This window comes from Petaurus breviceps, unplaced genomic scaffold, assembly GCF_028583685.1.
Source record: "Petaurus breviceps papuanus isolate PSGF00001 unplaced genomic scaffold, PetGlider_PUasm1.0 37, whole genome shotgun sequence".
Taxonomy (NCBI): Eukaryota; Metazoa; Chordata; class Mammalia; order Diprotodontia; family Petauridae; genus Petaurus; species Petaurus breviceps.
In genome coordinates this window covers 11,603,139-11,630,493 of record NW_027186296.1, presented here as the reverse complement: position 1 = coordinate 11,630,493, position 27,355 = coordinate 11,603,139, and the positions used below count along the sequence as shown (strand labels likewise).

The 27,355-nt window shown below is 40.8% G+C and overlaps 2 protein-coding genes across 3 annotated transcripts in view; one reads left to right on the top strand and one right to left on the bottom strand.

The window, feature by feature from the left end:
* NGDN (neuroguidin) overlaps nucleotides 1-27,355 on the bottom strand; it is a 104,410-nt gene that overhangs the window by 8,692 nt on the left and 68,363 nt on the right. The window lies entirely within an intron of this gene.
* Nucleotides 23,953-27,355, top strand: part of LOC138168900 (myosin-7) — a 36,971-nt gene continuing 33,568 nt past the window's right edge. Inside the window, exons 1-4 of one of the 2 annotated variants that reach the window (XM_069097870.1) lie at nucleotides 23,995-24,075; nucleotides 24,590-24,709; nucleotides 26,647-26,707; nucleotides 27,160-27,190. In XM_069097870.1, the coding sequence (XP_068953971.1) occupies nucleotides 27,168-27,190 (23 nt within the window). In that variant the 5' untranslated portion in view covers nucleotides 23,995-24,075; nucleotides 24,590-24,709; nucleotides 26,647-26,707; nucleotides 27,160-27,167. Of the gene's footprint in view, nucleotides 24,076-24,589; nucleotides 24,710-26,646; nucleotides 26,708-27,159; nucleotides 27,191-27,355 lie in introns of both variants that reach the window. The other variant, XM_069097869.1, reaches the window with a different exon arrangement.

Here is a 27,355-nt window from a genome sequence, read left to right as displayed (position 1 = left end):
GGCAGCCACTCCCTCTCAAGAAAAGTGGATCAGGGTAAATGAAGAAATTCAGAATGCTGTGGATAAGGTCGCTTACTTTGGCAGTACACTCTCTAGAGCTTCCCACGTAGATGATGAGGTTGATGCACTTAGTTGCCAGAGCATTTGGAAGGCTCCAAAACAAAGTGTGGGAGAGAAGAAGTATCAGCTGCATGAACTGAAGGTCTAGTAATGCTGACTGCTCTGTCCTATGCCTATGAAACCTGTACAGTTCATCAGCAACCATTCCAGAAAGCTGAACCCCTTCCACTTGAATTGTCTCAGGATGATCCTAAAGATTACCTGATGAGATAAGGTACCAGATGCTGAAGTCCTCTCTAGAGCTGAACAACCAAGCATTCAGACTCTGTTGCAGAGGACTGGCCACATAGTCTGAATGCCAAACACACACTTACCCAAAACACTATTTCACAAAGAACTCACACATGGTAAGAGCTCACATGGTAGTCAGAAAAATCAGCATGAGGACACTCAAAGTATCTCTGAAGAACTTTAGTAAGATGTGAGACATGGAAAATGCTGGCTCAAGACTGTCCAACACAGCATGCCCACATCAAAGAAGGCTCTGTACTCCATGAGTGCAGCAGAATTGTAGAAGTACAAAGGAAACATGAACTCCACTGATCTAGAGCCATTTCCATGTTCTAATGGACCACTTGCGCCCCATCTGTGGTAGTGACTTCCAAACTCATATTGGTCAGATCAGCCACAGCCAAACATGGTACCCTGACTCCAACATTGTGATGTCATTTGTCTTCTTCAGAAAACAAGAATGAACAATAACTTTAGGAGTATAACACTCTTCAGTTATTCATCCACAATCATATGCATAGTTGGCATTTCTCATTTCAAATCTGTTTTTGACCACTTTGCTTCCCCTTCCATAGTATCTGGCTCTAGGACCATCTGATGTTTGAGATGGTGGTGAGAAAATTCTACTACCTTCATTTATATCATTACACAAACCCTCATACTTATCAAAACTGTAAGGATGGGATAGATCTGGCAACCTTTGAATTACATGCTTGTACCTTCACAGAACTTGGTGTTTTCCCTGCAGAAATATTATATCACTCCACACAAAATATCTGGTTATATTACTCAAAAACTTTGCTATTACTCAGAGAAGGGTGGCAGAACTGAGAAGCACTAATACTCTTAAGGAGACGAACCTCCAAACCTTGAACTTCCATATTCCCATTGTGCTAAGTCACATAGTACCATATCATCAACTTTTTTTTAATGTTTTCTTCAAGCTCTTTTTTATATTATTGTCACTTTCCAATGACTTTCTACCCCCATAGAACCTTTCCTTGTAACAAAAAAGCACAGTCAAGCATAAAAATGAACACATTGGTCATATCTGAAATATATATAAATATATATATATATATATTTCATTCTTCACCTATTAAAAGAGATAAATGGGAATTTAAACTGGGTCTTTTGACTCCATATTCAGTGCTGTCCCTCTTCCTTTCCTATCCCTTCCCTTGATGCTTCACCATCAGGTCCTCCAAACTCACGATTGGTACTGAATCAATGAGTTACAAAGTCTTCTATTATTGACTTCTTTTTCATTATTGGCCACATTATTGTTCTCATAGTTCTGCTTACTTAACTCTGTATCAGATCATACCTATCTTCTCAAGTTTCTCTTAAATACCTATATTAATAATTTCTTAAAACACAATTACAATCCAATACATTTGAATAGCACAATTTGTCCAGCTATTTTTTAATCAGTGAGTACCCATTTTCCTTCTACTTTACCAATACAAAAAGTGCACTATAAATATTTGTATGTAAATGGGCTTGTTCTAGCTGTCTTTTGCCTTCTTGGATTATATCCCTAGTATTGGTACTTCTAGATAAAAATTACGGACTATTTGATATCTTTTATGTACTACTTTATGTAATTATGTACTATTTGGTAACTTTTTTGTTAATTAAAAACTGTTTTCCAGAATCATTGGGCTGATTCATAGCTCCACTACTACTGCATTAATGTGCCTGTCTTCCCATATTCCCTCCAACATTTGCCATTTTTGCTTTTTTTTTTTCACCTTTCCCAATTTGATGGGTATGAGGCAAAATTTTACAGTTGTTTTAACTTGCATTTCTTTTATTATTGCTAATTTGTAACTTTCATACAATTGCAGGTAGCATACATTTCCTCTTTTGAAAACTGTATCTTTAACAACTTATCCATAAAGGAATGGCTTTAATTCTTACATATTTGCATACATTTCCTATAGACCTCGGATACTAGATCTTTATAAATGATATTTGCTACAAAGATTTCCCCAAACGACTGCTTCTCTTCTAATCCTAGCTGCTTCATTTTTTTTTTGTGCAGTTGAAAAATGCCCATTTAATCTTCTATGACCAATTCTTATTTACCCCTTATTTTGTAAATAATTATTTCCCTATCCATAGTTGTGCTAGGTATCTCTATTTTCCTCTTAATTTTTTTTTAATGATATGACCTTTTATATTTAGGTCCATTTGAAGCTTGTTATCATAACATATGATATAAGATTTTGGGCTCTCACCACCAAATCCCCTCATTCAATCTCTTTGCCTTCTATATAAATCCTGTCTTCTCTACCTCTGAGCCTTGAGCTGCCAGGTATCTCACATATAATAGCCAGTTCAGATTTGTCTACCATATCCCCTGTCCAGGTCTATCAAGATATGTAATTGTCTCCTATTTTTCATTCCTTGTTCCTATTTTACCCAGATTCCTGCTGTCCTCCACTTTTAACTACCCTTGATTTCAACTCACACTATTAATCTAGGATCCACAATTTGTTTCTGTAAAGTCACAGACTGAATCCCAAGCTAGCACAGTCTACGGTTGAGGGAAGCAAGTGGCATATAGAAATAGGGAGCAGGATGAGAGGTGGAAGCAGATCAGGAGTAGAACTAAAGTGTAGAGAAAAGTTCTTTCTTTGCCTTAGGGCAGTGGAGTCCAACTCAAATAGAAATGATACCTGAAGACTGCTGATTGTCTTAGAAAACCATACCTTAACATCATCTGTGTTGTGTTGCATTTTTATTTATTTTTGTTAAACCTTTCTCAATTACATTTTAATCTAGTTCTGCTACACTTGAGAGTTTTACTTGCTTCCCCCACTCCCTAGCCCTAGCCCTCTCCAACTTAAGCAGGCTCTTAAGCTCACACCTCTGCCCTGGGGCACTGAATTTGGAAGGCACTGACAGTACACCTAATTAGCAAGAGTAATTAAGTTAAATGTAAAGCTGTCAGGTGGCCTGTTTCCTCACTTTCCCCATCCCTAACTCCACCCATCTTGTTCTTTCTACTCCTAGTGTGGCATTCTTAGCAATGATTTAAAGTGTCATCTGTTCCCATTCCAAATGAAGCAGACTAGGGGTGGCTAGGTGGCGCAGTGAATAGAGCATTGGCCCTGGAGTCAGGAGGACCTGAGTTCAAATCCAGTCTCAAACACATAACACTTACTAGTTATGTGACCTTGGGTAAGTCACTTAACCCCAATTGCCCTCCAAAAAGCAAAACAAAATACTAAAAGAAACAGACTGCCCTGGGAAGAAGAAAACATAAGGAGTTAAAACTGTAAGGTAATGCTGATCCTCATTGTCATTTTTAAACTTTTCTTGTCCCCATTTCTGACTTCTGAGCATTATATATTTATTCATTCTATTGAAGTCAAGAACAATGGTCAAAATGTTATCTGACTAGGGTTTCCCAAAGAGGTATTCTGAGGTCCTCCTTGGCTAAGAATTCTCCAAAAGTCTGTGGTAATATAGCCTTCAGGAAATAATATGCTGTGTGTGTGTGTGTGTGTGCATGTGCTGAAAATGAGAAGGAACATGGTACAGGGGAAAGCATGGGGGATCTAAACTCAGGAGAGACCTATGTTTGAATTCCACTACTGACATTTCATACCTGTGTTTCCCCGATAATAAGACCTATCCCGAAAATAATCCCTCCCCTTACTGTGTAAGATTCCTCTAAAATAAGCCCTCCCCCGAAAATAAGCCCTATTGAGATTGCTACTGTAGTGAAGGTGATCCCCTGCGCTACACGCTATATTATGGTACCCTCTGTATGCACTGTCCCCCCTCCCCTGGGTGAAACGCATGCCACGCTCCGAGCTGCATCCAATCAGAGCTGCAGCAGTGAGCGCGTCATCCTGTTCTTTATTGAATTCATTATTGAATAAAGGTACATTTTTTTGTTCACATTTACCTGTTTATTAAAATTGCTGTCAATGTTCATTAAAATAACCCCTCCCCTGAAAATAAGCCCTCTGGTGTTTTTCTGTCCAAAAAATTAATAAGACAGTGTCTTATTATCAGGGAAACACGGTAACACAAAAACTAGCCATGTGACAGCAAGGGTGCCAATATCATTGGATCACAGTGTGGGAGTGGGCAAGGTATAAGAAGCCTGGAAAGGTAGAAGACAGCCAGGTTGTGAAGGGTTTTGAAGGCCAAACAGAGGGTCTTATATTTGATCTTGAAGGTGTTATGGAACCACTGGAGTTTACTGAATTGTGTATCCTAGATTAATAGTGTGAATTGAAATCAAGGGTAGTTAAAAGTGGAGGAGAGCAGGAATCTGGGTAAAATAGGAGCAAGGAATTGAAAACAGGAGACAATTACATATCTTGATAGACCTGGAGAGTGGGATATGGTAGACAAATCTGAATTAGGAAGATTAATTTGACAGATAAATGGAGGATGGACTGGAATGGGGGAAATCAAGAAGACCAACCAACAGGCTATTTCAATAGTTTAGGCCTGAGATAATGAAGGCCTGTAATAGGATAGTAGTAATGTCAGAGGAGAGAAGGGAGTATATATAAGAGATATTACGAAAGTTGCCAGAATCGGGCAACAGATTAGATATGGAGTATGAGAGAGAATGAGGAATCAAAGATGGTGCCAAGGTTTTGAGCCTGGGTGACTGGGAGGGTGGTTGTGCCCTCAGCATTAAAAATTGTATTCATCAAAACCATTTAATACTGACTAAAAACCGGACGATGTAAACAAGACTAGAATCAGTCAAACAGTATAGTGTTTGAGGTACCAACAGCCATCAACTACTGGGGTAATGACTCCATGCTTAAAAAAAAAAAAAAGCTTCTGGGAAAACTGAGAAGGAGTCTGGCAGAAACAAGGTTTAGACCAACATCTTACACTATATGCCATAATAAACTCCAAACAGGTACATGGCCCAAATATTTTAAAAATCACATTATTTTAAAAATTAGAAGAAAAATTAAAAGAAGCACTTTATACAACCATAGTTAAGGGGAGAATACTTAAAGGTGACTATAGAAGACAAAATGTACCATTTTTATCATACAAAATTGAAAAGTTTTTGCATGAATAAAATCAATGCAGAAAGAATTAGGAGAGAAAGGGTTAAGACAAATATCATCTATGTGTATGTATATATGTGTGTATACACACACACACACACACACATAGAATATCTAAGATATGTGCTGCTATTCAGTCATTTTTCAGTTGTGTCCAAATCTTCATGACTACATTTGGGGTTTTCTTGACATAGATACCACAGTGGTTTGCTATTTCCTTCTCAAGTTCATTTTACAGATGAAGAAACTGAGGCAAGCAGGGTTAAGTGACTTGCCCAGGGTCACACAGCTAATAAGTTACTGAGGTCAGATTTTAACTCAGGAAGAGGAGTCTTTCTGACTTCAGGCCCCACACTTTATCCACTGCACCCCTGACAATTGTTATGAGTCATTCCCTAACAGATAATTGGTTAAAAGAGTTGGACAAATAATAAGGAATTACTATTAGCCATATGAAAGATTGTTTCAAATCATTAATAATAAAAGAACGAAAGTTCTATATTGCACCCAACAAAATTTCAAATTGACAAAAGAAAGAAATAGCTAATGTTTGGAGAGACTGAAAGAAGACAGGAACACTAACATACTGTTGGTGGGTGTCTTGAATTGATCCAACAATTCTATAAAGCAATTTGGAACTAGAGATGTCACTTCTAGGCACATACTTCATCACTTGGGGAATGACTAAACAAATTTTGGTACATGAATATAAAGGAATATTGCTGCACCATAAGTGCATTCTTAACAATGAATCTGAAGAATTCAGAGGAACCAGGAAAGACTTGTATGTAAGAACCAGGGAAATATTCACAATGACTAAAATAAGAAAAATGGAATAATCAATAATGGGAGGGGGGAAATCCTTCAAATTAAATAGTTCACAGTTATAATGACCAAGTTCGTTCCCAAAGAAGAAATGAGAATAGGCAATTTTCAAAAGAAGAAAGTCAAATCATATAGAAGAATGCTCCAAATAAATAATAATATAAATGTAAATTGGAATAGCTCTGAGTTTTCACCATATACCCATGAGATTGGCAAAAATAATAAAATATAACAGCAAATGTTGAAATGGAGGTAGGAAGACATACATACTAATGCATTGTTGGTGGAGCTATGGATTGGTTGAACCAGTCTGGAAAACAATTTGAAATTATATCTCAAAAGTCACTAAACTGTACGTACCCTTTGACATAGTCATAATACTACAAGGAATATACCTCAAAGAAATCCAAAACTAAGGGAAAGAATACATATACATTTTTTTTTTACACTTTAGGAGAATCACTAAAGTCTGGTTTATGAGTGTAATATAAAATTATTGTGATAAAAGACTATGACTAATATAAAGAATTCAGAGGAACTTGGAAGACATGTATGAATAGATACAAGAAAAAAATAAATAGAACCAGAACAAATTACATGATGACCACAATAATAGCAACAGCTAGGTAGCACAGAGGACAGAGCACTGAGCCTAGATCCGAGCAAACCTGACTTCATATCTAGTCAAAGAAACTTACTAGCTGTGTGTTTCTGGGCAAGTCACTTACCTTCTCTGTGGCTCAGTTTCCTCTTCTGTGAAAGAGGATAGATAACACTGCTTACTTCTCAAGGTTTCTGTAAGAATCAAATGAGGTAATATTGTAAAGCATGTTGCAAACCCCAAAGCACTATGACTGGCTATCATCATCATCATAATTATTATTATTAAAGAAAAAAATCTTTGAAAGACTTCAGATTTCTGATCAAAGCATATCCTATCATAACTTCAGAGGACTGATGATGAAACTTACCTCCCACCTGTTTGCAAAGAGGTGATGCAAAAGAGGTTTGGAATGTGATTTACACTTTTAAACATAGTGTGTTAATTTGTTTTGCTTGACTATATTCATTTATTACAAGGGACAAATCTACCAAGGACAGAAAGGAGTTGGTAAGAAGTAAAAGACACCAAAATGTAAAACCCCAAAAACATCATTAAAATTAAATTGCATAAGAAAAAACCAAGTTCAGGAGGGAAAGAAATTAACTAGACAATTTTGTTACTAACTGGTTAAATGTAATACTTTTTAATGCAAACAGAATTTCACACTTACATATCATCTTCTTTCTTGTCCTTCTTTGTATGTTTGAATGTTGCTGATTTTGATGATTATTAAATTTATAATCATCAAAATTTTCAAATAAAATGGTAACTCAAATAAAAATGCATCTGGAAGAAATGACGAAAAAGAAGTTGTTTTTGAGTATATATCAACTTGAGGACCTAGGTGGCCACATGTGGCCTAGAGGCCAAAGGTTCCCTACCCCTGTTCTAGAACATTGAGGGGGATATACACCCACCCTCTGGGGACCCAACTTTCCAGTTCAAGTGCCAGTTGTGATAAAAACCCATATAGTTTATGTGGGCTGCAGAAAAAAAAAATTAGATCAGTATCTTAAGCCTGATACCACAATAACTTCTGAATGAATAAATGATCAAAATATTAAATTGCTACACCATAAAAATTAGAGAATAGTAAACTAGATCTTTCATAATTATGAACAGAAAGAGAATTTGTAACTGAACAAGAGATAGATGAGATGATAAGATAAAAGACAAGTTGATTACATACAATTTAAAAGTTTTGTACAAATAAAATCAATGCAACTAGAATCAGAAGAAAAGTTATAATTAGGAAAAATATTTGCATCAAATCTATCTGCTTGTGACATCCAATATCTGTGGGAAATTGACACCAATATATAAGATCAAGAGCCATTTACCAACATACAAGTAGTCAAAAGACATGATGGTGTGGTAAATAAAGATCTGGGGTTAGAGACAGGGTGACCTGAGTTCAAATCCTTCCTTGGTCAGGATATACCTTCTTGCTGGTTGTATCACCTTTGGCAAAATACTTAACCTTTCTGTGAATCGGTTTTCTCATCTTCAACAATAAGGGAGTTGGATTCAATGGTCTCTAAGGTCACTTCCAGCTCTAAATCTGTGCTCTTGTGAACAATATCCTAAAGAAGAAATATAAAATATTAATAACCATCTGAAAATGTTTTTAAATGAATATCAGAAAATTTAAATTAAAGCATTAGAGCATACCAAACAATCTCATACCCATAACAGTAGCAAAAATTCTTTGAAAACTCAGTTTAGGAGGAACTTTAAGTAGACAGGCATGCTGTCCACCATGGCTGGTGGAATTGTCAATTGATTCAACTGTTCTGGAAAACAATTTGGAATCATGCAAGAAAAGTTACCAAATTTTTTGTACTCTTTGACCCAGAAGATATCACTTCTGGGTTATTTATAGTAAGATGTTTGTTTTTTTTAAAGACCTAGGTACAAAAAAGCTTGTAGCAGTATCTTCATAATAATTAAAAGTGGGAAAATATACTTACAATGACTAGGGAACCAAACACAATTATGTTATGTATGTATATGTATTGGGATTGAATATTATGCCATAAGGAACAATAAATATGATAGCTTTAGAGAAACGTGGGAAGAAACATGGGAAGTAATACAGAAGGGAGAAATCAGAGTCAAAGAACAAAATACATAATGATTACAACAGTGTAAATAAAGTCAGTATGGAGAAGCAACAAAACTCTCATCAATGTTAGTGTCACACTGCCAAAGGTAAAGGGCACCACCTTTCTTTTTCTTAATAACCAATAGTTTAACTGTTTGGATGAAGAATGTACTTTCTAAAGGAGTTTGTTTGGGGTATTTTAATATCTGTTGTAGCAAAAAAAATGTATCAATAATTTTTTTAAAGCCATTGATATAATATATCTAGATTTCAACAAGAATTTGATGAAGGTTCTGAAAGTATCCTTATGGATGTGATGTAGGCTGGATAATAGTACAATTACTTGATTTCAGAACTGGTTTAATGTGCAACTCAAAATAGTATTGGTTCAACAAATGCAATTCAATTCAATAAACTATTATTAAGCTATGGTTATGTGTAGACATAGTATTGTGAATTAAGGTCAGCCTGGAGTGATGCCTCCAGTGGAGTGTCACAGGGCTATCTATCTACTTGTTCCTGTTCTATTTAACACTTTTTACTAATGCCCAGGATTAAAACATAGATACCATACTTATTAATTTTGCTAATGACACAAAGTTGAAAGTTGAGAGTGATAATTGATATATTGGATGATAGAATAGGTAGCTATGCTTTTGTAGAAATAAAATCATGGCAAATTGGAATGGTGGACCAAGGCAATTAAGATTATCTTTTGCAAAACCAAAGGTAAAATATCATAATTATGTTTAAAAAAAATCAACCACTCAAGCATAGGTTGGGGAAATGTCAAAAGAAAGCAGTTCAAGTCATTGTTGTTGCCACCATACTAATTACCATCATTGTCTACTAGATTGCATATTAGCGGCGTCAAGTCGTAATCAAAATAAATTTTTTTTTGTTTGACTATCAATAGAAATATAGTATCCAGAATTAAGGAAGTGATAGTCCCAGTGGTTCTTCTTTGACCTCTATGATCACTACTTTTTGGTTTTCTTAATTGACTTTTTATTCTTCTTTCACTTCTACATATGATATACATCTTTTGTCCTTCTGCCTTATCTCTAAACACTCTTTCACTTGATAACATTATTAGTTGTCACTTCTTTGCATATTATTCCCAAATCTATAACTCCAATCCTGAGCTTTGGTCCCTTGTGTCCAATTATGTGCTGAACATCTCCACTCAATGTCCTGTAGTCATCTCAAGTTCAATATGTTTAAAACTGTGTTTAACTTCTTTTTCCCCAAACCTGTTCCTTAGAAAAACCTCCTTTCTCCCCCTCTGTTAAAGGCACTATCACTCTTAGTCAAACTCAAAATATCAACATCACCTTTGACTTTTTCTTCTCCCTTCAATCCCCATGCAGTCAGTTGATAAGTCTTGTCTATTCTAGCTCTATCATTTACATGCATTCTCTCCTTTTTACTCACACTGCTATTACTCTGGTTCAAAACCTTGCAGCCTCTTACCAAAACAATTATAATGGCCTCCTAATCGGTGCCAGTCTCTTCATTCTCCAAACTATTCTTTTTTTTTCTTTTTTGGAGGGGGGATGGTAGGGCAATTGGGGTTAAGTGACTTGCCCAAGGTCACATGGCTAGTTTGTGTGTGTGTGTGTGTGTGTGTGTGTGTGTGTGTGTCAAGTGTCTGAGGCCAGATCCGAACCCAGGTCCTCCTGACTCCAGGGCCTGTGCTCTACTCATTGTGCCACCTAGCTGCCCCTAAACTATTCTTTATATTGCCTTCAGTAATTTTCCTAAGGCATAGGTCTGACAGGTCATTCCCCTGTTTCAATGGCCCCTCATTGCTGACTAAATACAATACAGGTTCCTTAGCTTGGCTAAGCTCTCATTCCAACCTGTATCATATAATATTTAATACTCTCCTATGTGTTTTATGTCCCAGCCTAAATGCACTAATTTGGCTCTACTATAACAAGTTCCCTGATCTTGTTTCTCCTTTATGTCTTCTTCTATGCCGTGCATAGAATGCCCTGCTGTCATATCCATCTATTAAAACCTTGCTTTTCCTTCAGGATCTAGTTTGGGTATCACCTGTTCCTTGAAATCTCCTTAGATATATCCATTAATAATTATTCTCTACTTTTTCAAATCTCACACACCATTCTGATCTCTCTATGTACTTACCATATACTTGCGTAGGGAAGGGGAAGTTCATCAGGATTGCTGTTCAGTCATGTCCGATTCTTTGTGACCCCATGAACTACATAGCACTATCTGTGGGGTTTTCTTGGCAAAGCTATGGGAATAGTTCACCATTTCTTTCTCCAGCAGAATAAATCAAACAGACATTAAGTGACTTGCCCAGGCTTAAACAACTGGTAAGTATCCATGTCCAGATTTAAACTCAGGTCTTCCTAACTCCAGGCCCAGTACTCTATCCACTGAACCATCTAGCTGCCTCTAATACAGAAGGAAAGAGGCAAGTAAGACAGACAATGATGTGTTAAAGTCTTAAACAAAGTACAAAAACACATTCACACTTTGTTACCCATTTCTAAGGTATGAATAAATCCTGACAAGTCAAATAATGGAATTAGGTGGCTGTTAAGCACCAGTTGGCTAAGAACCCTAGTAGAATTTTAAAAAGTAGGATGCACACTCTCTGAGATGCGTAAGCTATGGCAGTCAAGAATAAAGGCAGCTATGGAAGAACACAGAAATTGCCCCTTTCCTCTGGAGAGAGGTAGGGAAAATATTTCTTTCTCCTCTCCACCCACTATTATCCAGGATGTCCCATAGCAGTGCTACTTACCTAGTAGGAAATACCATAGTTAGCAAATGGAAGGTCCAGAGCACCCAGCTGTACTCAAAGGACCACAGATAGAGAGCTAGAGAAGTGCTCTGAATCCATTTCTCTCCTTTTTCAAATAAGGGAATTGAGATATAAAGATGTTTAGCCCAAGGAGGTTAAGCCATAGCTACTAAGTGTCTGAGGTTAGATTTGAACCCAGGTGTTCCTGACTCTAGGTCCTACATCCAATTCATTGTCATCCTCCTTCTCATGACGTAGTTAACCCTTATAGTTAAGAATTTAACTGCAGAGAACAATAGACCCAGGGAGCCATGCTGAATGACCTGCCCACCAGGAGTGGGAGCAATGTGAGGACATCAGGAGAAGGAAAAGGAGCTCAGGGTCCTGCTGTGCCAAAAGTGTGGTTGTCTGGGCAACATGTGTTCCCTACATGTAGACCTCTCTACTGGTGTTGTGTATACATGTGCCCATAACACCCACTCAATGCTGCTTGTGTATTTATGTAAGAGTGAACCCTAGGGTTATAGGGGGTGTTATTTTATAGCTACCATTTTTACCTTTACTTTGAGTGGGTCCAAACTTCTATATTATAAGCACCCACCAGTATGTTTAACTTTATTAGTCAACTGAATGACATAGTATATCACGAAAAGGGAATAGTCAATTCTACCCCCTACCCTCCTTAACCCCCACCCACCCATGTTCCAAACTGCAAGTACAAGTGAGATTCCCAGAGGGGATTTGTATATTTTTCTCCCTCCCCCCCCATTACTAAATTCTTTAAGAGTTAGGAAACTGTGCTGTTTCATCTTTGTTCTAGCACCTAGGACAGTACCTTGCATATAGTGTGCACTTACTTTATAAAAGTTTGTTGGATTGAAATGTGCTTGATTAATAAAAGCATAATGTCCACAATGAGTGAAGAGATGGTTGTTCCACTGTACTCTGCCAGATGAAATCACATCTGAAGAACTAGGTCCAGTCTGGGATGCCCTGTTATTTTAGAAAAGGACATTTAACCCACATACCCAGAAAATGGCTATCTGAATAGGAGGTGACAAGTCACACCTGAGGAAAACTAGTTGAAGTAAGAGGGGATATTTAGCACAGAAAAGAGAAGACTTGGGGAGATATCATCATTGTCTTCCAAAATTTGAAAGGTTGTTATGGAAAAAAAGGGATTAAAACTATTCTGTACTCAACGGTAGAACTATATAGAATGGGTAGAGGCTATATTTTGACTTAGTAGAAAGAAAATTTGCTAATGAGTTGAGCTATCCAAAAGTAGAATGGCCTGCCTTAGTAAGTAGTAAGTTTGCTGTCAATGAAGGTGACCAAGTAGATATTTTACAGGGTGTCCCAAAAGCTACCAAAGTTTAAAACTACTCTAAGACTTTTGGGACACCTTACATATGCCAGAAATGTGGAGAAGAGTCAGGTTTTAGAAACGGACAGGATTATTTCTGAGGTCCCTACCCCCACCCCGGCCCGAGTCTATGATTTCAGTTTCTTCTGTGTGTGTGTGTGTGTGTGTGTGTGCTTTATCTCCCAGACTATAAACTCCTCACCTTTATTCTTTTGCAGCTTCCACAAAGCCCTTAGCGATCAACACTATTCTTCCAAAGCAGCAGGCAGGCAATAAACCCTTATAAATTAACCTCCTAACTCCTTTTTCTTGTTTCTGAAGGCCCATCTCCTCCCTGCTGTTCCCCAGAGGCAGGAGCCCAGAGACCAAAGGGGCCAGAGCTACATGTTGATTATACAGCTATAGCTGCCCCATTCTGGCCAAGGGCATAGAGGTTAAGAGCAGAGCCTGGGGACCTGTGGCCTCCTCTCTGACAGGACACAGGGCTATTAATAGGAGGAGGGAGATTAGGGAGAGATTTGGACTGCATTGTTATCTCAAAGGAATGGAGTTTGAGAGCCTTTCTCTTAGCTTTTCCATGAACTCCACTCCTCCCCCTCTGTCTCTCTCCATCTATCTAACCCTCTCTAACCCTTTCTCCTCTCCTGTCTCATTTTATTCCCTTCTTTCAATGCTAACCCCTATATTTGTCCCCTCACCCTTTTTCTTTCCCCTCTCTATTTTCCCTCTATTCTTATTTCAGTTCCTTGTTTTGATTCTTTGCCTTTCTGTCTTTTATAAGACTTTATCTGCTTTATCTACTGCTTTCCTTCCCACCTGCCTTCTTTCACCACTCATCCACCTCATTTTCTCACAGCTACCCTTCCTCTCCATTTCTAACCTCTCTTTGCCCTCTATTCAGTCTTTTTTTTTTCTATTTGATCTCGTTCTCCTAAAAAATTTTGCCTTGAATTTCCAGATCTCAGGTTTTAACATATGTATCCTTTGCCCTCCCCCTACATTTTCTAACCATTTTCATTCATCTCCTAATATCCCTTTAATTATCCCCATTGACAAATTCAGTTCCCCCACTCCTATTCTCTCCAAATTTCCCCAATCCAGGGCTTGTGCTACAGGCAGGCAATGGTTACAAGAGTAAGGACTAGCAAGAGGCCCCTGCTCCTGCTGACAATTAGGCATCATCGCTTCTGGAAACCAGACACAGGACACCTCTAGAAACAAGACACAAAACATGCTAGCAATAAAAGACACCTCCCCCAGCTCAGCCACAGCTATTCTTAGGAACACATAACCACAAAAGGACCTCAGTGTGGCTCTTACCACCCCCACGGAGCCGTCCTTGGCAGCCTAGGTTATAATCTCAGGGGCAGGGAGGCCAGGGGGGCTGGGCAGGACAACACGTGCCCCTTCCCCTGCCTGCTGAGGGCCATGGGACTCTGTCCTTGAGTTTGACTGGACAAGGTCAGTAATCTCACATATACAATTCTGCTTCATAACTACCATTTTCCTGCCATCTCTGACCTTTCCAACCTGTCCCCTGCCTTCACTTCCCCCAAAGAACCATTGCTCTCCCAATCCCATCAGATCACCTGCCATTCTCCCTTTCTTTACCTCTTTGGTTTCTAGTCTACCTATTGTCTCTGCCTCCCACTGAAGTTCCCCTATGTTCTCAGCCAGTTTTCCCTCCCAACCAACTACTTCCTATTTCCATCTCTTTCCTTGTACTCAGAACTTCTCTCTAGCAATTTTTATCCGGTGAATTCAATGTTCAAAGATATAGAATGGCTTTCTAAGAGTAGAAGCTGTTTTTCCCACTTGAAGTTTCTCAGCACTGGCAAAAACCCCAGATCCCTCTGAACATGAGATTCCATTGGCTGCCTGATGCTGCTTAGTTTCCCAACCTTCTCTGCTTCATATCTGACCTTCATGGGCCTAAAAGCCAGGGCAAATACTATCACATCTTCTCTTCCCCTAATCCTCATTCATGTTAGTGTACTTACACTTGGGTTTCCAAAACTTGATGAAAAAGAATGGGGGCACACATGTAACTAAATACTTTTGTACTTTAATAGATTTGTGATGTCATCAGTGAGGGTGCTCCCTCCACTGAGGAACATTACGACCCTCCCAATCCTTCTTAGCAGGTGCAGTGTTTGTCCATATTTTCTTATAAATCTCCATGATTAAAATAAAAATACAGTGCTAAAAATACACACACAAACTCAGCACCAGAGAAACTGCAATGTTACCAAAGACCAGGAAAATCAGACTGGCAGACAATATTTTGCCATTCCCTTGGTGTACTGCCAGGTGGTTTCTTCTGAAAGATTAGGAAGTTTTCTGGGTGTCAAGCCACAGGGAGAGGTAGCAAGAGAGAATTGACAAACTGTGCCTTACGGATTGAGAATGCTGCCTTTCTGGGTAATAAACAAAGGGGATAAGCAAGTAGAAGAAGCTGAATCATGTAGGGGCTGCTCAGGTTTCCATACCACTAGGTCTCTCCCAGTTCTCCAGTCCTGTCTAAGTCATCTTAGACAGACTGACCAAGTTGGCATAGTACCCTGGAGTTTAGGGAGCAGAACTCTGCCCAGGCCCAGACAGTCAAGAGACTGAGAGATGGGAGCCATTGTTCAAAACAATTTTGCTGTAAGTTCCCAGTGAGCACATCTGGAAGCCAAAAGTGAGAAGGGAACAGCTGGATTAATGATTGTGATACAGGGTAGAGTAATAGAGACTCAACAGACTTGGAATCAGGAGACCTAGATTCTGGCTCCAACATTTGCTATTCTTTCAACAAGTCTTTGAGTTAGGGGGATAAATCATCTCATTGTATCACTAAGATAACTGAGACATTCAAAATCACATGACTAGTAAATAATAGAGTCTAGTTTCAACCCCATCTCTCTGACTCCAAATCCTGTGCTTTTTCCCACTATACCATAGTAATTTTCCCTATCACATCAGGATGATGGCACTCATCTGCTCAGGGTGCCCCCAAAATATTAATGTAGTTGAAAACTACACTAATTGTGATAAACTGCACTGTATAGTCTCCTTATCACTATCAAAACTCTTAAGCATGGAATGCAAAACTCTTCCTGGTCTGATCTCACCTTCTCCATCCAACTTTATAGGATCATGGAATTTAGAACCTAAATACAAGAACTCCGATTTGAATCTAGGTCCTCTGTCTCCCAATCCAGCTCTCTTTCCATACACCATAGTGAACCCTATGTTCCCAACCCTAGTGAAACAAGTATCCCCATTGTCTCCATCAGATACACCAAGCTCACTCCAGCTTCCATGTCTTTGTTCATGCCAGTTTCCACCACCTAGAATTCTCCTTATCTCCAATCAATCTCCAATGTTTAGCTTAATCCTAGCCATCCCTTCCAGGACCAGTTTAAGCCCCACTTCCTCCATATAACCTTTCCTGAGTCCTCTAGCTCACACGATCTGTCCTTTCTCTGAATTCTTCTATCCTTTATCATTAGGGTTTCACTGTAGATAAGTCTGTTCCAGACTCAAAATTCATATCTTTCTACTGCACCACCCTCATTTTCCTCACTGCATCATTATGGCAGAGTGGGTAGAGTGTTGGACTTGGGAATCAGGAAAAGCAGGGTTTGAATCCCACCTCTGAAACCAGTTATGTGACCGTGAGTAAATCACTTAACCTCTCTGACCCTCAGTTTCTTTATCTGTAAAGCAGCGATAATGATACTTGCCATATATAATTTTACAAAGACATGCATACAAATACAATGCACGCAAAGTGCAATGTACATTTTAAAGTGATGTATAAATGTCAGGTACTGTTGTTGCTGTTTTTCTCTATGCAACTTAGATTTGTCTCCCCAAGTAGATTGGAAGTTTAAGCACAAGGATTATGACTTACACATATTTGTATGCCCTGTAGCAATAGGTATGTAGTAAGGGATCGGTAACATACTTTAAGATTCACTGATTGGTGGGCACACTGTTAAAGGGTGGGAAAAGGAGGACATGAGTGCCCATAGAGAGCTGGAATAGGAGCTCAGAGAAAGTGCCTACACTCAGCAGATTTTTCTAGATCCATTGTTGACCCGATTGCTTTCCTTCTGGGCAATGGTTAAGGCATATATCTTAGGCTCTGCTTAATGGTAGGGAGTGAAGATTGGGTAGTGAGTGTAGGGTAGAGGAAGGATAGCCCAGGGAACTCTGCTTAGGGAAGGGGGGATACCTCTGGGTGAGGAGAGTGGGTCAGTGGGGCATACAGGGAATTCCTTCTCCCCCAGGAAGGGGTACACAGCCAACAACTAGCTCCCCGGTCTCTTGGCCCCCTCATCAAGCACATTCCCCTCAGGTCCCAATAAATCCCATGGTCTCTGCATGATCCCCAGGCCCACGGTTGTTCCAGGCTTGGCAACCCTAAGGGAAATGCCCATCGGCACCACCCCAAAAACAGTCTCAGTCAGAGAGAAGAGGACAGTGCAAGGCTCCTGAGATGACAACGTAAGGACATAGAGTTGGATCCCGGCTGGATCAAGATTTGGGTGAGGACACATCTCTCAAGGATGAGCATGTAGAGACAGCAAGGCTTCATACCTTTTAGCAAAACTTTCCAGGGCTGATTCTAATAGATTATTTTTATATGTAGTTGTATAATTGCTTCATGACAGAATATCTGGCTCTTTCCAATTTTCTTCCAAAGCCTTCTAGACAAGCATCATCAAGCTGCATCAAGCTGCAGAGATCATCATATGACCCAATAGGTCCTGTGTGCAATGACATCCCAAGTCAATCTGGATCTGTCACACACACACACACACAGACACACACAAACACATGCCACAAAACCTTCATCTGACCCTTCTACCCTGGGAGATCTCTTCAGTCAGAGGATGAGCTAGTCCTGGTCTTCTCTTGAGGGTTCAAGCCCTTGTTAGGCAACCACTGGGATTTATTTTGGTCTTCCTTATCCTCCTAGGACCATCTAGGAGGACCTCCCCATTCAGCAATCCAAACCCCACAGAGGATCTCCAAACTAAGTCAAGTTCCCTGAGCTTTTCAAGCTAAAGATTTCACCAGGAACAGGAATATCCTTGAACTTGGTGAACAAAACAGCTCCCTACCAGTCACCATAGAGTAAGTTACGGACTGAGCTAGCCTATGAAAATGATAGTGCCAAAATGTCCTCACCTTTTGACTCAACTCTACCACTAACTGGGCCTATATACTAAACAGTCAAATAAAGAAGAAAAGGATCTATTTGTACAAAAAAAAATATTTATAACAACTTTTTTCATAGGAATCACTTGGAAACTAATGGAGCATCCTACTGAGGAAATGGTTAAACAAATTGTGGTATGTGAATGGAATACTGTAAGAGATGATCAAAGGGGCAGTTTCGTAGGAAACTGAGAAGACTTTTATGAACATGCAGGGCAAAATGAGCAGAGCTAGGAGGTCAATCTACACAATGAAAATTATAAAGAAAAACCACTTTGAAAATATGATTAATTCAATGCAAGTGTGGTGATAGTGATCATGGGTAGAGAAGTGGAGAAAGAGAGATACAGGAGGAGAGATAGAGACACAGACACAGACAGAAACAGAGACAGAGAGAGCTCTGAAGGCAGAGAAGAAAGGAAACTTGAGTTTCCTTTCAAGTGGAGGTAGTCACAGGAAAGCAATGGCCAGGGCAATGGCAAACTAGAGCCCTGAGCCAGGCCAGAAGCACCAGTGCTCCTCCAGACCAAATCCAGGCCACACCCTAACTCTTTTGAGGGAAGGGACAGTCACCCTTGGGTACTTAATGCTCTTAAGCATTTCTTCAGTGTCAGCTAACGGGCTATATAGTCAAAAGTCCACCTTGAATCCGAAAGAGTAAAGATGAATTGCACCACTCATCTCATGATAGACAGGCGATGAACTTAAAATGTAGAAAGATATAGATATAGATATAGCTACACATATATGTGGACTAGATATGCCTAACATGAGAGTGTGTTTTGTTGGACTATGCAGTTATGGGTTGAGGGCTTTTTCTTTTCTTTTTAAAAAATTTCCTCAATGAAGGAGTATAAAGGAAGGGACAGATTAATTTAAAATGCTTACTAATTAAAAAAAAATAATCAAATGGTGATGTCTCAGGATACCCTGCCATTAGCTGATATGGAAGAAATGCTTAAGATCAAGCATCCAAGGAAACCGGGCCTTGATTCTCCACCCAAAAGAGTTGGGGTGTGGCCTGGATTTGGTCTGGAGGAGTGTGGGTGTGTCTGACCTGGCCCAGGGCCCAGTTTGACATCTCCATGGCAATAACTTTCCTGCAACTACCTCTACTAGTCCACCTCTACCCCAGTGTGTTGGGGGACATCTCTATCACCATCGCTAACCAAGGAAAGTCCCAAAGCCATGTCTCCTTGTCCCCAGAACAACTCTGCTAGCCGTAAACCCTGCCCTCCCCCTTGTCTCCAGCTGCTGGCTGTCTATCTGAAGGCAGAGCCTGGGGGACGGGGCAGCAAGCAGAAAATACAAAAGAGTTGGGAGCGAGCTAGAAGACAAAGAGGGAGAGGGAAGAGCAGCTGTTTGGAAAAGGAAACCTGAGAGAGCCTCTGAGCTCAGCCCTCTAATCCCTGGCTCGTGTGGAGCCCTGAAGGGAGGGGTTGACCCTCCATCACCAAAGACTCCACAGGGCGCACTGGACCCCAAATTACCCATTGTCCCAAGGCTGGAAGGCTCAAGTTTCCTTTCTTCTCTGCCTTCAGAGCTCTCTGTCTCTGTCTCTCAGTCTGCCTCTGTCTCTCTGTCTATCTCTCTGCCTGTCTCTCTCTCTTTCTCCATTTCTCTCTTAGGATTCTATATGTCTCTCCCCTTGTGGTGCCTTTCTCTTCTCTCACTTCCCTTTGGTTCTTTGCTCCCTTTCCCCCATGTCCTTCTTTCCCATCTCCTCTAATTGCCCTATCTCCCTCTTCTACCTTAGGGATAATTTTAGCTGCTTTCCCCACAACTCTAGCAAACAATCCCTGTTTGGGGCCTGACATTTGATCTCTGGGGTGGTGACACAGAGCCCAGACAAAGCAGGCACAATTCGGGGAGGAGGGGAGAGGATGCCCAGATTCACCTTCCTTCTACTCCAAGCCTTATTTGGCTTTCCTCAGCTGGGTGACCCTCCCTCCTGCTCCTTTTTATTTATAGCCAATTGTAGCCATATTCTCTCTTTTGTTCTCGTCCAAGATTCTTCCCCTTTTCTCCCGCCCCAGGCAATGCCCCCTTTCTCTTTTCTCCTTATCTGCAAGTCTATTCTTGCTTGGAAAGTAGTTCCTAAACACCCTGTGGTGGCTTGTAGGCAGTAGCTCTAGGTTTATCTTTCTCCAAAAGATTTGTAAAATTGCTCAGCCTGGACAGCTGCCTAAAAAAGGGAAGATTTCCCTGACAAGCAGTGGTGTGAGACCTCAGAGCAGGTGTGTGAGGGGTCTTGTGGGGGTCTTTAAGGACAGCAGAGAATTCCAGCTGTCTGGGATAGCGTAGGTGAAATCTAGATCAGATGACTCCTAGAAAGTCCCTGCTATCCCCAATATAATAAGTCCCCAGGACACTGGGATTAATCAGGGAGCGAAAGTGAGAAGCCTTCTCTTTTCCTGCCTACCCCAGCAAGCTAGTAGCTCCAAAACAGAGAATTAAAACTACAAATTTAGGTTGAACAAACAAAGCTTGATGGACCTCTGTTGAATAAATTGTAGAAAGGTAAGGCTGCAACTCTACCCCCAAGGAGAAAACGATGCCCATAATAGGGACACTGGCTTTAAAATGAACATGCTTTCACCTGAGCTTTGTCTCTCCGATATCTCAGTGGCCTGGACCTCAGACTGGGAGAGAACAGGGAGAGAGGTCACCTGTATCTGGAGGGCTGAAAGGAACAGAAAGAAAACTGTGTGTTCAAACCTGCCTTTGGAATCCCTGGGCATTTTCTCTAATGTATTTGACCTTTCTGCAAACAGTCTTTGCAGGACTGAATTCAGGACTACTGGAAGTCTTTCCTGTTGTATATGTCCCTAGCAGAGCCAACTAGATTCACCCAACAATCTGTGAGACCGATAGTGCCAGTAATATGGCTTCCATTTTATGGAATGATGGAAGATGATGAGAAAACTGAATGCTGCCTCTTCTCTAAATTAGTCCTCTCTGATGTCCAAAGGGATGGTGAGTTATTCAGATGACTTAATTCACACCATTTGGAAAGATGTGTTCAGGGAAGGGGGCCCATCTGAAATATGAGACCACGGATAGAGAGCTGGAAGGGAACTCAGAGACCCCCTTGACACAGAGTCACCCTTTCCTTTACAACCCCAACTCTAGGAAAGATCATGATGTAGAATCATGGAAACATGGAATCATGGAGTCCAATCCAATCCATTCATTTTTCAAGTGATGAAATTAAAGCCCAATGAGACTGTCATTTACTCAAGATCCTACAGCTAGTTAACATCGTAGTCAAGACTAGAACTAAAATGTGAAGTTTCTGTCCAGCTCTGTACAAATGGGTTGGCCGCCTTCCCAGTCCTCATCCACAAACATGAACCGGCTACTTTTCCTTTGGAGAGGGGAGCATTGGTCTCTTTGCATCACCAGCCTTCTTTTCTGCCTAAGGGTCAATGTCCTGTTTAAGGAGTGGGCTAGGCTGCAGTAGTTTTGATAGTGAGATCTGCTAAAACTCACCCCGACAATCCTAAGGTGACACAGTTGGGGAATTTGAGGCTTCTTGGATAACAAAAAGAGAAACTGAGATTTGGAGATGTTAGTTGTAGGGGGGACAGGTATCCAGACTAGGAGCCCAGAAAGCTGGATTCTAGTTCCATTTCCACCACTAATGAGTTCAGGTGTAAACTTCATGGAATCATTTATCCTTCCGGACCTCAGTTTGCTAACCTGTAAAATGGAGATAACACTACCCCCAATAGGTCTTGTGAAAATCAGAGTGAGGTGGGTAAAGCATTTTGTGAATCACAAAAGGACTATGTAAATGTCTGCTCACTAAAATCTCTTGCAGCTCTGAAATTCTGCAAGCCTCTATAAAGTAACTAAATCATTTAAAGAAGTCAGGAGCAGAGACAGTGCCTGCCCGTCTCTGTATTACCCATGTAATAGCCTTTCTCTTTTAGAACTTCACACCTCCTTCTAGATGTCACCCTCTAGGTCCTTTTCCTATGTCACCTCTTTCCCTTCCTTTCCTCCCTCCAGTCCTCCTCTGCTCCTGCCCCAACTCCTCGATCATTTAATTTTTTTTACACCATCACTTCCCATTATTTGTAAAACATACACAGTAGGCACTTAATAAATGCTCATTCCCTTCCCCTTCTCTTCTGCAATAGAATTCTCCCTCCTAACAAAAAATGTAGTTAAACAAAGCAAATCCACGTGCTGGCCATGTCTGGAAACCTGTACCTTATTCTACATGCACCTCTGGCCCCACTACTGTCAGGTGGTTGGAAGCATTCACATTTCCTATATCTTCCTTTTCCCCCATTTATTTCATCTAATTAAAAAATATATATATTGTGAACACATAAATTAACAAAAAGAAACACATCAAATACAAAAGGGCAAGGAAAAGGATTATATAAAAAACTGATGTTTTTTGATACTGCTTCTTTCTACATTGTAGTCACTACATAAATTCTTCTCCAGTTGTGCATTTTTCACTGTTGGTCAGATCATAGAAGTCAAATTTCCTCTAAATTCTTCATTTTCATTGGTTGTTTTATATATATATATATATATAACAAAAACAGAAAAAACCCACAGGGAAAGCAAGGTTGGCACAGTGAATAGAGAGCTGTGCCTGGAGTCAGGAATACCCAAGTTCAAATCCAGGATCAGACATTAACTGGCTGTGTGATCCTGGACAAGTCATTTCACTTGCGTGCCTCCATTTCTTCAACTGTAAAATGGGGATAATAATAACACCTACCTCACAGGATTGTCATGAGGGTCAAACGGGATGATATTTGAAAAGCAGTTAGCACAGTACTCGGCACATAGTACATGCCTGATTTCCTTCTCATTTCATTCCACGCTCCTTTCCTTATCCCCAGATTCAAGTGAGATAATGTATTTAAACTAGTACATGCTATATAAATGGCATTCCACTTTCTTTTATTGTATAATAATATTCTATTACATTCACATACCATAAATTGTTCAGTTATTCCCCAACCAACAAGCATCTACTTTGCTTCTAACTCCACAAAAAAAGTTACTATAAATTTTCATGTATATATGGGCTCTTTCCCTCCCCGGGAAAGAGGCACATGCCTAACAGTGGTATTGGTGGGTCATAGAGTATGTACATTTGAGCATCTTTCTAATGTACTTCCAAATTGTTCTCCAGAATGGTTGGACCACTTCAGAGCTCCACCAGCAGTCTCAACTGGCTTCTGTCACTCAGTTCCCCACGCCTAAGTCATGAAGTTGGAAGAAGGGCCCAGGAATGTGGATCAGGGAGGCTGCAGTGGGAATGAAGGGGGGCAGTGACAGAGCTGGGGGCTTGAAGGGGTAGAGATAGCAGAAGTTCCGGGCCTGGAGCCCCCAGGGGGAGGTTTTGGGAGGGTCTGCTTGCTCTCTCTCCCTTTTGGTGGGCTCCCTACTCCTGCCAGTTGTGGAATGTAAGGCTTGGCCAGAGAGATATTTTTGCTCTCTTTGGAGTGGCCCCCGCCCTCTGGAACTCAGACCCTGCGAGATCTCCGTGCCATAACAATGACGACCACTTCCAATTGTTTCCTATCCCTCAGGGGGGGTAGGGGAGAGAGTTGCTTGGAAAGGGGGGAGGGGGACTGGGGGAAATGCTTCTGGTGACAACAGCTCTTTCTAAATCCGGCTAGGGACGGGGTGCGGGTGGGGGTGGGAGCACCCTTCAGTTCCATATATAAGGCCCCTGAGACCAGCTCTGCTTCCACATTCTTCTCTCCTTGTCTGTCTCTCTGTCTGACTTGCTAATCTCAGGTAGGAGTGGTAAGCCTGTGACCTCCCTCTGATGTGCCTGGGCCACTATGGATTGGGAGGGGGCAGGAGGTGCTCACAGGGAAAGGATTCACTTAGAGAAGGATAGGTCTATTCATCCCTGTGGGTCTGTGCACCTGTGCAGGTGTACCTGAAAGGTGAATGCAAGTGTATGGGGAAGGGGGGTTATCTATCTATCTATCTATCTATCTATCTATCTATCTATCTATCTATCTATCTAGCTATCTAGCTATCTAGCTATCTAGCTATCTATCTATCCATGGTTTAATGGGGCCCTGTGATGAGGAGGGCTTTGTGTGTATGTGTTTGAGGGGATTGTGAGCATGTGAAAAGAGGTTTCCAAGAAAGTTATGCACCTGGTAACCTGCATGGTACATATCAGATAAGTAAGGTGGGGGTGAACATGACATGTGAAATTGTCTTTGTATAAATTTGTGGGTCCGTGTCATGATAAATCATATTAGAAAAGGGTATTTATGAACATGTGTCTCTATAGGCATACCCCCCCACCTCCGCTTAGTGGAAGTAAGGATGACAAGGAAAATGAGATTTTATATAATTTATGCCATTTGTTGAACACTTGAAAGTATGGGACACATTAAAAACATGTGTCCAGGTACGTATAATGCATGTCTATGAGCCTGGATATGATGTATAAACCTAAGAATGAACCCCACATGCGTCTATGAATGCTTGGATGGTATCAGGTATACACATATACTCAAGAATATAGATCTATTTTGAGATAGATACATAGATTCAGATATAGATCCACATCTCTGAACACATATGTATAGCTGATGATGTCCACACATGCACGCAAGTGGGATTCATCTATAGACATATTTGTGTGTATATGTATACATGTGTATCTATCTAAGACAATCTAAGAAAAACCACTAAATTTGGAGTCAGAGTAGTTGGGTTTGACTCCCATTTCTGCTACTTACCACTTATGTGACATTGGAAAAGTCACCAAACCTCTTTAGGCCTCAGTTTCCTTATCTGAAAAAAGGAGAAGCTTTGATGAGATAATCGTTAAGGTTCTTTCCAGCTCTGAATCCCACGACCCTATGACTTGTGCAGAATTTATAAGTTATACAATCCTGAACAAGTCACTCATTTTTTTACATTTTTTTAAAGGATAATAACTCTTGCATTCCCTGGCTCCTTGCGTTGTGGGTAAAGTGCTTTGTAAACTTTAAAGCAATATGAATGCAGGAGTTATCATGATGATGATCATGATGATGATTATATGTAAATCAATTTTCCCACAGCATCCCAGGGAGCTAGGCATTGCAAATATTTTTGCTCCCTTTTAACAGATGAGGGAACTGAGGTACAAGGTAGCTAAGTGACTTGCCCAAAATTACACAATAATAAGAGAAAAAGCTGGTATTTTTTGACTCTTATTTCCTTACTACAAATCCAGCACTATCTCCTAATCATCATCATGTAAATATGTCTGCAAGATACATTTGGATCTGCTTTGTGAGCATGTTTGGGAGGCATAGGGTGCAATCCTGTGATTTCCCTGGTGTGGGGAAATCATAGTGTGGGAACTCCTTTCACTGATGGAGATCAGCAAGAGCATCCAGAGCCTTCCTAGAGCACTAAGAGGTTGAGGGACCTGCTCAGGTTCACGCAGCTAGAATGAATCAAAGGCAGGTCTTGAATTCAGATCTTGCTCCAAGGCTGGCCACTTTCAATAATAGCTATATAACACTTTCAAGTTTGCAAAGGGCTTTACATATGTTAACTTATTTGGTCCTCATAATAATCTGTGAAGCAGATGCTACTATTTCCCCCATTTTATAAATAAGGAAACTAGGGCAGAGGGAGGTTAACTTACCCAGGGTCCCATTGCTAATAAGTGTCTAAGGCAGGATTTGGTCTCAGGTCTTTCTGACCCCAAGGACTGAGCACTATCCACTATCCTAGCTGTCCCTACACCACACTGCCTTTTGTACAAGGCACATTGGTGTACATGTGTTTGGAATGTGAACATGTATGTGTGTGTGTGTGTGCGAGAGAGAGAGCCCCAAAAGGAGATGTGTGTGATAGGTGTGTCTGGCTGGGAATGCATGGTGTGTGTTGTACCTTCTGACCGGATGGAGGTGCCCATGCTTTTGCATGGCTGTAGGTGTTTTTCTAGCAGAGTGAGACTGATGACTCTAGTGGTTTATGGAAATTAGAGCTATTCATTAATAGGCATACTTTCTATAAGATGAACAAATGCATGGAAAGGACCTTTGGGCAGTGGTGAAATTATCTCCCAAATTGGTGTCTGAAGGAGTGAGGGAGATTAGGACTCAAGGCTTAACCATCTTCAGAAACCAACTTGCTACTGTTGGAACTAAAGCTTTGATCTCAAGGGTATGATGTCTAGGAGAAGGGAAGGGGAGAAGGGATCACACAGGTTCCTAAGGATAACCAGACTGAAGAAAAGTGAGGGGTAGTGCTAGAGAAAGGCTAGGGATGATGGGATCTGCCAGGCTGTAGGGTGAGGAGCCTCCTTTTCCCATCCCCTGACATTTCCTTTCTGCTTTCCAGGTCCCCAGCAGGCTTGTGTTCTTCCCTCCTCTCCTGTAGACTCTTTTGAGGAGAAGCCAAGGTAAGTGGTTGGAAGAGGGCTATTGAGATGATAGGACATGAGAGGAAGGGAAGTGGGAGATGGAGTTCAGCAGCCCCAGAGCTTGGGGAGTTAGGGAGATCTCACTTCTCCCTGCCTTATGCAGGGGATCTCCAGATAGTGTCTTGGAAACCACAGAGAGTGCACCAATGGAAGGATAAAATGAGGGAAGGGGAAGGGGATGCACCTAGAGAAACCCACACAGTTCAGACCCAAAGCACCAGCGCATCTCCCTAATGGGGGTGTCTCCAGTCTGAACAAATATCCTCTACTTCATTTTCCTTTGCTGTTAGAGGTCAGTTGCTTGGTTGCCCCTCTATAGGAAACATGGATTGAGGAAACAGGAGTTGTACCATGGGGTTTAATCTGGTTGCAGAGACTGGAAAGGAAAAGAAAGAGGAGATAGGGAGATCATTCTGTTTTTCTCCATCCAGGCATAGCCATGGGTGATGCTGAGATGGCAGCGTTCGGGGCAGCCGCCCCCTTCCTTCGCAAATCGGAGAAGGAGCGTCTAGAGGCACAAACTCGGGCCTTTGACCTCAAGAAGGATGTCTTTGTACCTGATGACAAGGAAGAGTTTGTCAAAGCCAAGATTCTGTCTCGGGAGGGGGGCAAAGTCACCGCTGAGAC